The sequence below is a fragment of the Stigmatopora argus genome, chromosome 8 (assembly GCF_051989625.1).
Source record: "Stigmatopora argus isolate UIUO_Sarg chromosome 8, RoL_Sarg_1.0, whole genome shotgun sequence".
In the NCBI taxonomy this organism is placed as follows: Eukaryota; Metazoa; Chordata; class Actinopteri; order Syngnathiformes; family Syngnathidae; genus Stigmatopora; species Stigmatopora argus.
The window spans coordinates 2,500,821-2,514,312 of record NC_135394.1 but is presented as its reverse complement, the minus strand read 5'-3'; the positions used below and the strand labels follow the sequence as shown (position 1 = coordinate 2,514,312).

General features: G+C 38.2%; 1 protein-coding gene and 3 non-coding genes across 5 annotated transcripts in view; all 4 read right to left on the bottom strand.

Annotated features, from left to right (window-relative positions):
• LOC144078905 (glypican-5-like) overlaps positions 1–6,773 on the bottom strand; it is a 32,933-nt gene extending 26,160 nt beyond the window's left edge. For both annotated transcript variants that reach the window (XM_077607360.1, XM_077607361.1), the window contains exons 1-2: positions 6,461–6,773; positions 256–417 (exon numbers count right to left, since the gene is read on the bottom strand). In XM_077607360.1, the coding sequence (XP_077463486.1) occupies positions 256–417; positions 6,461–6,632 (334 nt within the window). In that variant the 5' untranslated portion in view covers positions 6,633–6,773. The remainder of the gene's footprint in view (positions 1–255; positions 418–6,460) is intronic.
• A 4,965-nt stretch (positions 6,774–11,738) lies between these two features.
• Positions 11,739–11,811, bottom strand: trnam-cau (transfer RNA methionine (anticodon CAU)). The gene has a single exon. It is a non-coding gene; the product is annotated as a tRNA-Met (tRNA).
• A 270-nt stretch (positions 11,812–12,081) lies between these two features.
• trnam-cau (transfer RNA methionine (anticodon CAU)) lies at positions 12,082–12,154 on the bottom strand. Its single transcript has one exon. It is a non-coding gene; the product is annotated as a tRNA-Met (tRNA).
• A 265-nt stretch (positions 12,155–12,419) lies between these two features.
• trnam-cau (transfer RNA methionine (anticodon CAU)) lies at positions 12,420–12,492 on the bottom strand. The gene has a single exon. It is a non-coding gene; the product is annotated as a tRNA-Met (tRNA).
• Between the last annotated feature and the right edge of the window lie 1,000 nt (positions 12,493–13,492).

Sequence of the window (13,492 nt, the reverse complement as noted above, 5' to 3'; positions counted from 1 at the left end):
TCTCCCAACATACGAGAAATTTGAGCTATGAGGAAAATTGGGAGCAAATTTTTGCCTTAAATTTAATATTTATGTTGTTACAAGCGCGTTGCCGTCCATTACTGCACTTCAATGTCTACTTTGCATCTAAACCCGGAGCAGCTGGGAAAGGCTTTAATTTAGGCTTGACCGTAAAGAGAAAAAAAATGCTATTATAGAAAAATTGATGGATAGATATTTTTTATATTAGTCATTGAGTTTTGAGCTTTTCCTCACCTTGGTAGGCTTTGCTGTGTCCAGCAATCAGGTACTTCAGCTCAAAACTATAGGATCGCATCTTCTGCTGAGTCTCACTACGAACCGCAGCCATGTAACTGTCCTCCATCTTACTGGTGCAGCACCCTGGCCCAGAGTGGACGCACACTCGGAGAGAGTCATCTAGGTGGATGAAGACACAGATTTAGAATTCAGAGGGTTTCTTTTCTCTTCAGAAAAATACCATGAGCACCTTATGCTGTATCATGACAAGATATTAAGGGAAAGGGGTAATATAGTGAGTGTGGTACTTTTGTTTTGGTAATTACTAGTAGTATCAGGCTGCAATTCTTGAGTTATCAACCTCAGAATGTGTGATTTCACTAACCTGGGATTTTATTCTATATAATGCATGTTAGATTTAAAATTGTCATTTGTGATATTTTTGTCTTTTCACTGCAGCTGCAATGGTTGAAATGTTTCACCTCTTGAAACTGTGAGATAACACTGTTTATGGACAAAAAAACCCAACAGTCTCCACTATAAATTGAAACAATGATGGACTATGAACATAAAATTATTCAGGCTAGTCTGATGTTAGAGCTGTGACAAAAAATATCAGATAGAATATCCATTTATAAAGGCAGGCGATATGATCACATTGACAGTAGACTCCTCAGACACACCTCTTGTGGATCTGTACCAGAAGGGCCTCCATTTGTTTTACCGGGTACGGCACACATTCCAAAAATATCCATGGTAGGTTGACGGAACAATCCAAATGATCAATTGTGTGTGAATGTGAGCATGAATGGTTGTTTGTATTTTTGTGCCCTGCGATTGGCTGGCACCCAATTTAGGGTGTGCTCATTCTCAGCTGGGAAAGGCTCCAGAAAGCCTGCAACCATTGTGAAGATTAGTATAGTATGAATAATGGATGAATGTAGTAATCCATCATTCTATGATCTTCCGCTTCTTCAGGGTCTGGTCATGGGGGTAGTAGCAACCTAAGCATGGAACCCTAAACTTCCCTCTCTTTAATCACTTTGTTTAGCTATTCTGTGGAGGTCCGGAGCTGGTCTCAGCCCAGTAAATACTAAGATGACAAAATTGTGTGCTCATTCTAATAGATTTTATCTGCAATCAGTGGTAATTCTGCAAATGATTAGGATTCAGATGTGTGTTAAAAATGTTAATCACATTTTAAATGATTTTTTTGTACTTTTTGTAATTCTGGCTATCTTCCCCATTGAAAAATAAAGGAAACACAAGTACTACAAATAACAAGTACTGGTGGAAGAAGCAAAAAAAAATATTTATTTTTTATTTTTTTCCAGGGCTCACAGAACACAAATTGGTGTCTCCAAAGATGTAGGGGTGGCCAGCAAATTCAAGGAGATTTGTCTAATTTATCTTGTTTTATTGTTTTCAGTTCATTTGAGGCAGCCTACCTGAAAACAGCTCAGGCAGAAAACGGCACTAATTGTCACATTTTGGTGAGTTGACACACAGGCAAAAAAAAATTGAGTTGAAAGGAGTTTTTTTTTCATGCAAAATATGTCATTAGTCTTTCTGTTTCTGATGCAAAGTCAAACTTAAGATCATTCACAAAAAAACAAAATGAGATTTCTAAATAGACGTTATATTACAGTCATTTTTTTTTTTTTTTCTCTTTTGAGTGTGTTACATTAAAACCACTGCACATGCCTGTTTACATCTGCCATGACGTATATAAATGAAAATTAGCCATTGTAGTTTGTTGAGCCCTCAATAGATACAAATCTGATTTTATGCCAATTAGTAAACCTCTGACACAGATTGCATTGATACCCCTAATCCAATGTTCAATTTCTCAACAAAACATTTTCTGCAGAATCCTTGAATAGACCTTGTCAGGGAGGCTTAAGGGTGGGATACCATTGTTACGGGAAAACATACTCCATTCCCCCTTTTTATCCTTTTCAGTTGTGAGTTCAGTGGACAGCTAGGTGATTATTTCTGCTCATTCATTCATTCTCTGAGCCGTTGATCCTTACAAGGGTTGTGGGGTTGCTGGAGCCTATCCCGGCTAACTATGGGCATCTGAATTGATGGCCAGTCAATTGCCGGCCATGTTTCTTATCGTCTCAGAGTTATAAAAACGATTGAAAAAAGAATTAGGGTGTAGATTTTCCTAATTATTGCACGAGGCTTTAATAGTCCAATCCAGAAGGAAAAAGCATCTTAACTCCACTCAAGTGGAGTGGTAGATGTGTGTTTAGGTGATTCCAACTATAGCTGCTATAAGCTCTTTTCCTGACAGAAAACTGAGATTCCACGTATTAAGTCAAAGTAAGAGAAATTGTATTCTACAATGTTGTGCATCATATGGGGTTCTGAGCAATTCTCTCTGTGGTGCCTCATTAAGGACCTTTTTTTTTCTGAGGCTTCGTACCAGAGCCTGGGAAAAAAAATACATTTTTGTGGCAAAAATAAATTTTTCTCACCAAGTAAATCAACTTTAATTTTGGCTACAAAAATGAATTAATTCAAATTTTAGCCGTAAAAGCAATAATTTAAAATTATATTGCAATATATTTCAACACCAGCTATTAAATCTTTTGAAAATCGGTGTTTAACCTAAGTTTCCAAAAAAGTCTTCTTTTGATGAATTCCTTGTTTAGCACTTTTACCTCGTTTACAATCCGTAAAAAAATTGAAAAATCGACATAAGGTTCTGATAGCCATAGTCTGCCAACTAACCATTAAATGATTCCCATACCAAGTCAAGTGGTCAGGGTTGTAGTCCCAAAGTTCCCATATCAAATAGTTTTGTGGGGATTTGCAGTTGTGGATTTACAAGACAAAATTAATTTACTCCTAAAAGAAAAAAACTAAGGGGGATTTTCTGAAGGAGCATTTGATGAAATGATATGGGAGACAAACTCACGATCATAATTTAGCCGCTTTGCGATCCCGGGGAGTAGGCATGCTGCCGTGTCTGTGCACTGCGCACACTCACAGCATTTGACCTTGAATGCATGGTGAAGTGCTTGAAATGTGTAGGTGCGTGTCTTGCGTGTTCTTCTGTGCACATGCATTTGCAAATTTCTTCCGCGCTACGGAAAATTACTGCAAATAATTTTGTTCGGTGACCAATAATTGATCATTTTTCAGCATGAAAATAGTCATATTTATATCGCAAAAGCTCAACTGAAAATATATTTATGGAAATGTATTGCAATAATTTTCTACAAATTATTTATTGCTGACCCCTGCTCTCTATATTTAGCTCCAACTTTAATCAGGACACACAAACACCTTTACCAGAAAAAAAAAGTGATGACATAACTAAGAATCTCACAATCCCAATTAATTTGCATGTGCAGTTTTAACGTAGGCTTTTAACTCCTTAACATGAAATGAATACAAATATATCCCTATCATGTCAAAGCAAGGGAATTACCTAAACAAGACAGTATGACCTGTCCGAAATTCTAAACTGGGCCTTCTGGGAGTCATCGGAAAGTTGTTCATGCATCACATTCATTACATATTGAGATGATGTCAGGCTATTGTTAACACAATTGCATTATCGTATATGGATTCAGCCTCTTTTTTGGGATGCACATTCATGACCCAATTCCTAAGTGAAGACCTAAGGTAAATGTATTGTTAGCAAAGTCATAAATTACAGTTACATTTAAGGAAAGTCTTCAGAGTGACAGTAAATGGGTCATTTTCACATAATTCAGCAAATAACGGTAAAGATATGGCCCTGGACTTTCCCTTTATGTGTTACAAAGTTATAAAAATTAATTACTACTGCTTTGTTTGCCACATATTATACTACATTTGGCACCAATTTTAAGAGAAATCTATTTGAGACACAAATACATTGAGAGCCAGTTTATGTTGAATTTGTCCACTCCGTTAGATGTCCAGAATCTAGTGTCACAGTTTATAGGAATGAAAAGTCGGGTTATGATTTATTTGTTTGTCTCTATTTAGAATGTGTTGTTTAGATTTGTTTCAATAGTATTTTCACTCAAGTTGTCTTTGAGAAAAATGCAAAAGAATTGCAACTGCAAACAGTTTTACTGATGTACCTTTCATATCAGTTAGTGTGTCTTTACCGTTATCACATGAGAAATACACCAAAAAATTCACAGTAAATACACCAGGTGGCTGGTGTGGGAGAAGTACCAGGATGTTGTCAGCCATATTGTCAACGCCAGCTAAGCAGAAGCCATGAGAATGAAACTAAAACCAAGGTAAGGACCATACCTGTGAAATGTCGTAACAATTCCATGTCTTTACCGATGTCCTAAAAACTTGGTGAACATAATTACTTTGCTTTTTAATGAACTGGGCATGGTGTATGCATGCAGAACACTATCATTTACTGAGTGCCAAGAAATACCATCTACCAATGTCAAAGGCTGAGGTGGAATGTTGTGTCTTTACCGTTAATAAATTTTGTCTTTACCGTTATTAAAAGGTGTATACAATAGATATGTAGAGATGAAATACATATTTTTAAATATACAACAGATATGTAGAGATGACGCTAACATGTTATGCTATGTTTATGTGTATACTAATTCCTGCTTTGATTTGTAAAATTTCCAGAACATGAATCCATTTAAGAAAAAAGGCGGTAAGCCACCTGCGAAAAAATCTAATGCTGCAGCGATGCGCAAATGCAGGGAGAAGATTAAAAATGACCCTGGAGCCTATCACAAATATTTAGAGAAAGAAAGGGAACGATATCAGAAAAGAAAGGCACAAGGAAAGATTCCAAATATTCACCCATATTTTTTAAATTTTAATTAATTATGTTTTCATTAAAGTTCCAGCTAAGATATTTCCAGGCAGTGCTAGTGTTGCTAATTAGAGATAATCAGAATGCTTGAATTGCATTTTGTAAATTATTCATTTTCTGAAAGTGTCTTTACCGTTATTTGCTGAATTATGTGAAAATGACCCAAATAAGCAATGTACTCAAGAGGTTATGGGAAGTTGCATATGTCTGAATGTGCACACGTTTGTGTGTTTTGTGAATTGTGCGCATGTGTCTGTGTGTTTAGAACAGCTGACAGAGATCAAAGGCAAGGTGATGAGAGGAATGGACTATTTGACAGTGTATGACCTGACACACATAAACCAGGTACCACCTCCCCACACCACACATACAATTGTGGTTAAAGGTTTAAATACACTTGTGAAGAACATAATGTCATGGCTCTCTTGAGTTTCCTGAAAGTTGTGTCAGTGAAATGAGCTTCATAGCATGGTCTCTTAACTTCTTGTGAGTGATTATCAGTGACTACAGCTGGTGACTTCTCTGAGGCCATTTAAATAGGGCTCATTGGATGCAAACACCCACAAACGCTACAATGGGAAAGTCAAAGGAGCTCAGCATGGATCTGAAAAAGGGAATCCTTGACTTGAACAAGTCAGGAAAGTCACTTGGAGCCATTTCAAAGCAGCTGTAACCTAAAGTCATCAGCCCGAAGATTGGGTCTTGGGTGCAGTTGGGTGTTCCAAAAGGACAATCAAAAGTGGTAATGGAATGGCTAAATCAGGCTAGAATTAAGGTTTTTGGATGGCCTTCCCAAAGTCCTGACTAAAACCCCATTGAGAACTTGTGGACAATGCTGAAGAAACAAGTCCATGTCATAAAGCCATCAAATTTAACTGAACTGCACCAATTCTGTCAAGAGGAGTGGTCAAAGATTCAACCAGAAGCTTGCCAGAAGCTTGTGGATGGGTACCAAAAGCGCCTAATTGAAGTGAAAATGGCCAAGGGACATGTTACCAAATATTAGCGCTGTTGTATGTATATTTTGACCCAGCAGATTTGATCACCTTTTTCTGTTCACCCATAATAAAGTCATAAAAGAACCAAACTACATGAATGTTTTTGTGACAAAGAAGTCTGTTCCAATCACCCTATCAGAGAAAAATCAGAGTTGTAGAAATAACTGGAAACTCAAGACAGCCATGACATTATGTTCATCACAAGTGTATGTAAACTTTTGACCACAACTGTATATCGCCTACATGATATCCAGATTCTGAACTGACTTTAAAAAAGCAAAGCTCTTGTGCTTTTAACACTAACTCAGAGTGATGTACATATTCTTTCCCTATGTCCATGGCAGATTTTTATTCATAACAAACACAAATAAACCTAACAATTAATAACTCCCATGATGATTAAAAAGAAAATAGTTTCACTGACCTTTTTGGGGTTTGTCTGGCACAAGATCCACCTGGCCAATTTGTCGCATCATGTATGCTGTCTTCACCTCATGACAGGTGTCCGCATTTGCTGATCTCCAGGCAAGTGTGAAAGTTAAGTAGAAAAAAATCACCCAAAACAAATCGACGTGTTGTAAGGCAGCACGGAACATTGCAACATCTCAGAATAAAATTTAAAAAATAAAAACAAGGAAGAGAAAGGTGGACATGTGGCATGCGAGTCCTGAAAAGGGTTTCAATCTGCACACTGATTGAAAACCGCATGTGAAGTCTCAGCCTGGCCGGTGCTCACTTTCAGCTTCATTGCTCCCCTGCCAGTAACCCCCCTCTCTCTCCCTTTCTCTCTCACTCATTCTAGGCAGTACTACATCAATTGTACCCACTACAAAAGTATTAATTCTAGGTTTCACAAGATATAAAATATCATTATTGATATACTTTTTATTAGGAAAAATAATAACAGCAGGATGCATGATAATGTTTTATCTCGCCAGCCAGATTCTATAGACTCAGTTTTACAGTTTTATAAGTAAAACATTAAGACATTTCAGCATTGGCGCCACCAAGTGTGTGTTCTCCGGTTTGGCACTGAGATTTCCCCTTTTTTCTTCCATTCCACAATAGGCTGAGAGCCCACTGTCCTTGCGGACAGAGGTGGTCATGGCAAATTTTGCAATCTGGGCAAACTCCCTTCAGTAGATCCTATGCCAATGGAGCCCAAGATGCATCTATCCTGGGAATGTCTCTCCTTTTCTGAATCACAGTGGTCGTGTTGTGCTGCGGTTTGAACACTGACATTTTCAACCTTTCACTACAGCAAGCCACCATCCCACCCCGCCTAAAAATGGCCACCATCATCCCAATGCCCGACAATTTATCCACAAAAAACCTGGATGACTTCCGCCAATAGCACTCACACCAATCATCATTAAGTGCCTTGAAAAACTGGTACTGAATCACATCAAACCCTGTGTTTCTCTCTTCCACGACACACATCACTTTGCCTACCGGCCAAATAGATCCAAAAAAGATGCAATAACTACCGCCTTCCACGCTGTACTGAGCTACGTTAAGCACAGAGAGGCTATGTCAGAATGCTCTTCATCGACTACAGCTCAGCCTTTAACGCAGTAATACAAGACATTCTTATCCCTAAAATGGCCAACCCTTGGGCTACCACCCTCCACCTGCTCCTGGATTAAGGACTTTCTGGTCAACCGACCACAGCACGTGAAGCTGGGTCGCCACCTCTAATCTGCAGCACCGGCTCACCCCAAAGATGTGTGTTGACTCTACTACTTTATTCGCTCTACACGCGCGATGGCATCAGTGTGGTGCTAAAGATGTATAGAAGCAAACAGAAAAAGCCAGCAGAGGGTGATCAACACAGCTCAAAAGAACATCAGCTGCCCTCTAACCTCCCCTGTCCACCATCTACAACTCCCAGTCCCTACGAAGGGCAAAGAGCATCATAAAAGACAATACACATCACGGCTTCCAGCTCTTCAACCTGCTGCCATCTGGTAGGTGTTACACGATCATAGCAGCCAAAACAAACAGACTCAGAGGACAGTTTCTTCTCAAGAGGCTCAACTCGAGTTTTGCACCGAGGAACTAAAATTGACTAAATTAAGTACTGTCACTGCACTGTACATAAAATGCAATGAGATGTATACCAATAAGTAATGTTCTTAGACTTTTTCTTCAGTAATAGCAATACAAAAATTTTTTGAGGGTTGAACTCACAACCTTCAGATTATGAGAATGACACGCTGCATACTGTGCTATCAGGGCATGTTTGATCCATTTATTTTGGAATAATAAAATTCCATTTCTGGTTACTGAGATTAAAACTGTGTGGTGTTTACCTTCAGTGGTTATATTAGTAAGCAAAACATGCCATTGTCGTAACTCAGCGAATTCTAATTTAGATTATTCACTCAAGTACCTCTCGCGATGACGGTGGAATTAAATAGTATTTTATAAGTGTGCGATTAAATTTCCAAGGAAGCCATCATAAACCATTGCCCCAAGTGAGGGTTGAACTCACGGCTTTCAGACAATGAGACTGACACGCTGCCTACTGTGCTATTGGGGCATGTTGTTCTTATCATTTTGGAATAGTAATAATCAATTTCTGGTTACCGACCCTCCTTTTAATGTATTAGTAAGCAAAACGACCCATTGTCGTAACTCAGCGAATATTAATTTAGATAATTCGCTGAAGTATCTCTCAAGACGACAGTGGAATGAAATAGATTTTTATAAGTGAGCGGTTATATTTTCAAGTAATTTGTCACAAAGCATTGCCCCAAATGAGTGGTAAACTCACGACCTTCAGATTATGAGACTGACACGTTGCCTACTGGGCTATTGGGGCATGTTATTATGTTCATTTTGGAATAGTAATAATCAATTGCTGGTTACCGACCCTCCTTTTAATGGCCGATAGTTGTCAATTTTAATCTGGGATTAAAACTGTGTGTTTGCCTTCACTGCTAATATTAGTAAGAAAAACATCCCATTGTCGTAACTCAGCGAATTCTAATTTAGATTATTCACTGAAGTATCTCTCGAGACGACAGTGGAATAAAATATTATCTTAAAAGTGCGCAATTAATTTTTCGAGGAATTCCTTACAAACTATTGCCCTGAGTGAGGGTTGAACTGACGACCTTAAGATAACAAGACTGACACGCTGCCTACTGCACTATTGGGCCATGTTATTGCATACATTTTGGAATATTAATAATCAATTGCAGGTTACGAACCCTCCTTTTAATGGCCCATAGTTGTCAATTTTAATCTGGGATTAAAACTGTGTGTGTTTACCTTCACTGGTAATATTAGTAAGCAAAACATCCCATTGTCGTAACTTGGCGAATTCTAATTTAGATAATTCACTGAAGTATCTCTCGAGACGACAGGAATGAAATAGGTTTTTATAAATGAACGGTCAAATTTTCAAGGAATTCGTCATAAAGCATTCTCCCCAAGTGAGGGTTGAGCTCAGGACTTTCAGATTATGAGACTGACACGCTGCCTACTGCGCTATTAGGGCATGTTAGTGTGTTCATTTTGGAATAGTAATAATCAATTGCTGATTACCGACCCTCCTTTTAATGGCCGATAGTTGTCAATTTTAATCTGAGATTGAAACTGTGTGTGTTTACCTTCACTGGTAATATTAGTAAGAAAAACATCCCGTTGTCGTAACTCACAAATTCTAATTTAGATAATTCACTGAAGTATCTCTCGAGACGACAGTGGAATGAAATAGTATCTTAAAAGTGAGCGATGAAATATTCAAGGAAATCATCACAAAGCATTGCCCCAAATGAGGTTTGAACTCACGACCTACAGACTATGAGACTGACACGCTGTCTACTGGACCATTGGGGCATGTTAACATTTTCATTTTGGTATACTAATAATCAATTGCTGGTTACCGACCCTCCTTTTAATGGCCGATAGTTGTCAATTATTATCTGGGATTAAAACTGTGTGTTTAACTTCACTGGTAATATTAGTAAGCAAAACATACCATTGTTGTGACTCGATGAATTCTAGTTTAGATAATTCACTGAAGTACCTCTCGCAACGATAGTGGAATGAGATTGTTTTTTACAAGTGAGCTGTTAAATTTTTGAGGAATTCATCACAAAATGAGGGTTGAACTCACGACCTTCAGATTATGAGATTGACACACTGCCTACCAAACTATTGGGGAATGTTATTGTGTTTATTTTGGAATAGTAATAATCAATTGCTGGTTACCGACCCTCCTTTTAATGGCCGATAGTTGTCAATTTTAATCTGGGATTAACACTGTGTGGTGTTTATCTTCACTGGTAATAATAGTAAGCAAAACATCCCATTGTCGTAACTCAGCGAATTCTAATTTAGATAATTCACTGAAGTATCTCTTGTTGGGAATTTTATCTCTAAATTATATTAAAGTTAAGTTAGTAATCTGACTCCAATTTGTGACCTTACCCAACTGCCACTCATCCAACAATTTGCGCGCTCGTTCTGCAATAGAAAGGTATCAGGAAGCTAGCATTTTCACACACGAGTGGATTTATTCCTAACACACAAATCTAATACATACAACTGGGTCTCGGGTCCCTCTGAACACAGCTCTGTACGCCTCTGTTGCCACCAGCAGACGTACTCTCATCCGAGTTGCCCAGCAATGAGTTATACTACACAATATGCAAATGGCAAAGCAAGTAGGGCATCCTGGCATTATTCTATTGGCTATGTGTACACTGCAGTTAACTTTAGCTTGCTTTCATTGGTCTGTCCTCCTCCATTGAGTCGTATCTGCTTTCTTCTGGGTTATCTTGTCCTTGCCGTCTTCTCGCAGATTAGCACCGTTTGTTCTGAAAACATTCCATTCCTGCACATACGCTCAGCACTTGTCAATCTCATACTCATACACAGAATGTAGCAATCATCTAATGAACTACTTTAAGGTCAAACTCTTATGTTCCTTTACTCTCGAGACGACAGTGGAATGAAATAGTATCTTAAAAGTGAGCAATTAAATATTTGAAGAATTCTTCACAAAGCATTGCACCAAATGAGGATTGAACTCACAACCTTCAGATTATGAGATTAACACACTGCCTACAGCGCTTTTGGGACATGTTATCGTTATCATTTTGGTATACTAATAATCAATTGCTGGTTACCGACCCTCCTTTTAATAGCCGATAGTTGTCAATTTTAATCTGGGATTAACACTGCGTGGTGTTTATCTTCACTGGTAATATTAGTAAGAAAAACATCCCATTGTCGTAACTCAGCGAATTCTAGTTTAAATAATTCACTGAAGTATCTCTGGAGACGACAGAGGAATGAAATAGTATCTTAAAAGTGAGCAATTAAATCTTCGAGGAATTCGTCACAAAGCATTGCCCCAAGTGAGGGTTGAACTCACGAAATTCAGATAATGAGACTGACACGCTGCCTACTGCGCTATTGGGGCATGTTATTGTTTTCATTTTGGTATACTAATAATCAATTGCTGGTTACCGACCCTCCTTTTAATAGCCGATAGTTGTCAATTTTAATCTGGGATTAAAACTGTGTTTACCTTCACTGGTAATATTAGTAAGCAAAAAATCCCATTATTGTGACTCAGTGAATTCTAGTTTAGATAATTCACTGAAGTACCTCTCGCAACAACAGTGGAATGAAATAGTTTTTTACAAGTGAGCGGTTACATTTTTGAGGAATTCGACACAAAACATTGCCCCAAGTGAGGGTTGAACTCACGACCTTCAGATTATGAGACTGACACGCTGCCTACTGCACTATTGGGGCATGTTATTGTGTTTATTTTGGAATACTAATAATCAATTGCTGGTTACCGACCCTCGTTTTAATGGCCGATAGTTGTCAATTTTAATCTGGGATTAACACTGTGTGGTGTTTATCTTCACTGGTAATATTAGTAAGCAAAACATCCCATTGTCGTAACTCAGCGAATTCTAATTTAGATAATTCACTGAAGTATCTGTCGAGACGACAGTGGAATGAAATAGTATCTTAAAAGTGAGCAATTAAATCTTCGAGGAATTCGTCACAAAGCATTGCCCCAAGTGAGGGTTGAACTCACGACCTTCAGATTATGAGACTGACACGCTGCCTACTGCGCTATTGGGGCATGTTATTGTGTTCATTTTGGAATACTAATAATCAATTGCTGGTTACCGACCCTCCTTTTAATAGTCGATAGTTGTCAATTTTAATCTGGGATTAAAACTGTGTTTACCTTCACTGATAATATTAGTAAGCAAAACATCCCATTGTTGTGACTCAGTGAATTCTAGTTTAGATAATTCACTGAAGTACCTCTCGCAACAACAGTGGAATGAAATAGTTTTTTACAAGTGAGCGGTTACATTTTTGAGGAATTCGTCACAAAACATTGCCCCAAGTGAGGGTTGAACTCACGACCTTCAGATGATGAGACTGACACGCTGCCTACTGCGCTATTGGGGCATGTTATTGTGTTCATTTTGGAATACTAATAATCAATTGCTGGGTACCGACCCTCCTTTTAATGGTCGATAGTTGTCAATTTTAATCTGGGATTAACACGGTGTGGTGTTTATCTTCACTGGTAATATTAGTAAGCAAAACATCCCATTGTCGTAACTCAGCGAATTCTAATTTATATAATTCACTGAAGTATCTCTCGAGACGACAGTGGAATGAAATAGCATCTTAAAAGTGAGCAATTAAATCTTCGAGGAATTCGTCACAAAGCATTGCCACAAGTGAGGGTTGAACTCACGACCTTCAGCTTATGAGACTGACACGCTGCCTACTGCGATATTGGGGCATGTTATTGTTTTCATTTTGGTATACTAATAATCAATTGCTGGTTACCGACCCTCCTTTTAATAGCCGATAGTTGTCAATTTTAATCTGGGATTAAAACTGTGTTTACCTTCACTGGTAATATTAGTAAGCAAAACATCCCATTGTTGTGACTCAGTGAATTCTAATTTAGATAATTCACTGAAGTACCTATCGCAACAACAGTGGAATGAAATAGTTTTTTACAAGTGAGCGGTTACATTTTTGAGGAATTCGTCACAAAACATTGCCCCAAGTGAGGGTTGAACTCACGACCTTCAGATTATGAGAGTGACACGCTGCCTACTGCGCTAAGGGGGCATGTTACTGTGTTCATTTTGGAATACTAATAATCAATTGCTGGTTACCGACCCTCCTTTTAATGGCCGATAGTTGTCAATTTTAATCTGGGATTAACACTGTGTGGTGTTTATCTTCACTGGTAATATTAGTAAGCAAAACATCCCAATCAATTGCTGGTTACCGACCCTCCTTTTAATGTCCGATAGTTGTCAATTTTAATCTGGGATTAACACTGTGTGGTGTTTATCTTCACTGGTAATATTAGTAAGAAAAACATCCCATTGTCGTAACTCCACGAATTCTAATTTAGATAATTCACTGAAGTATCTCTCGAGAC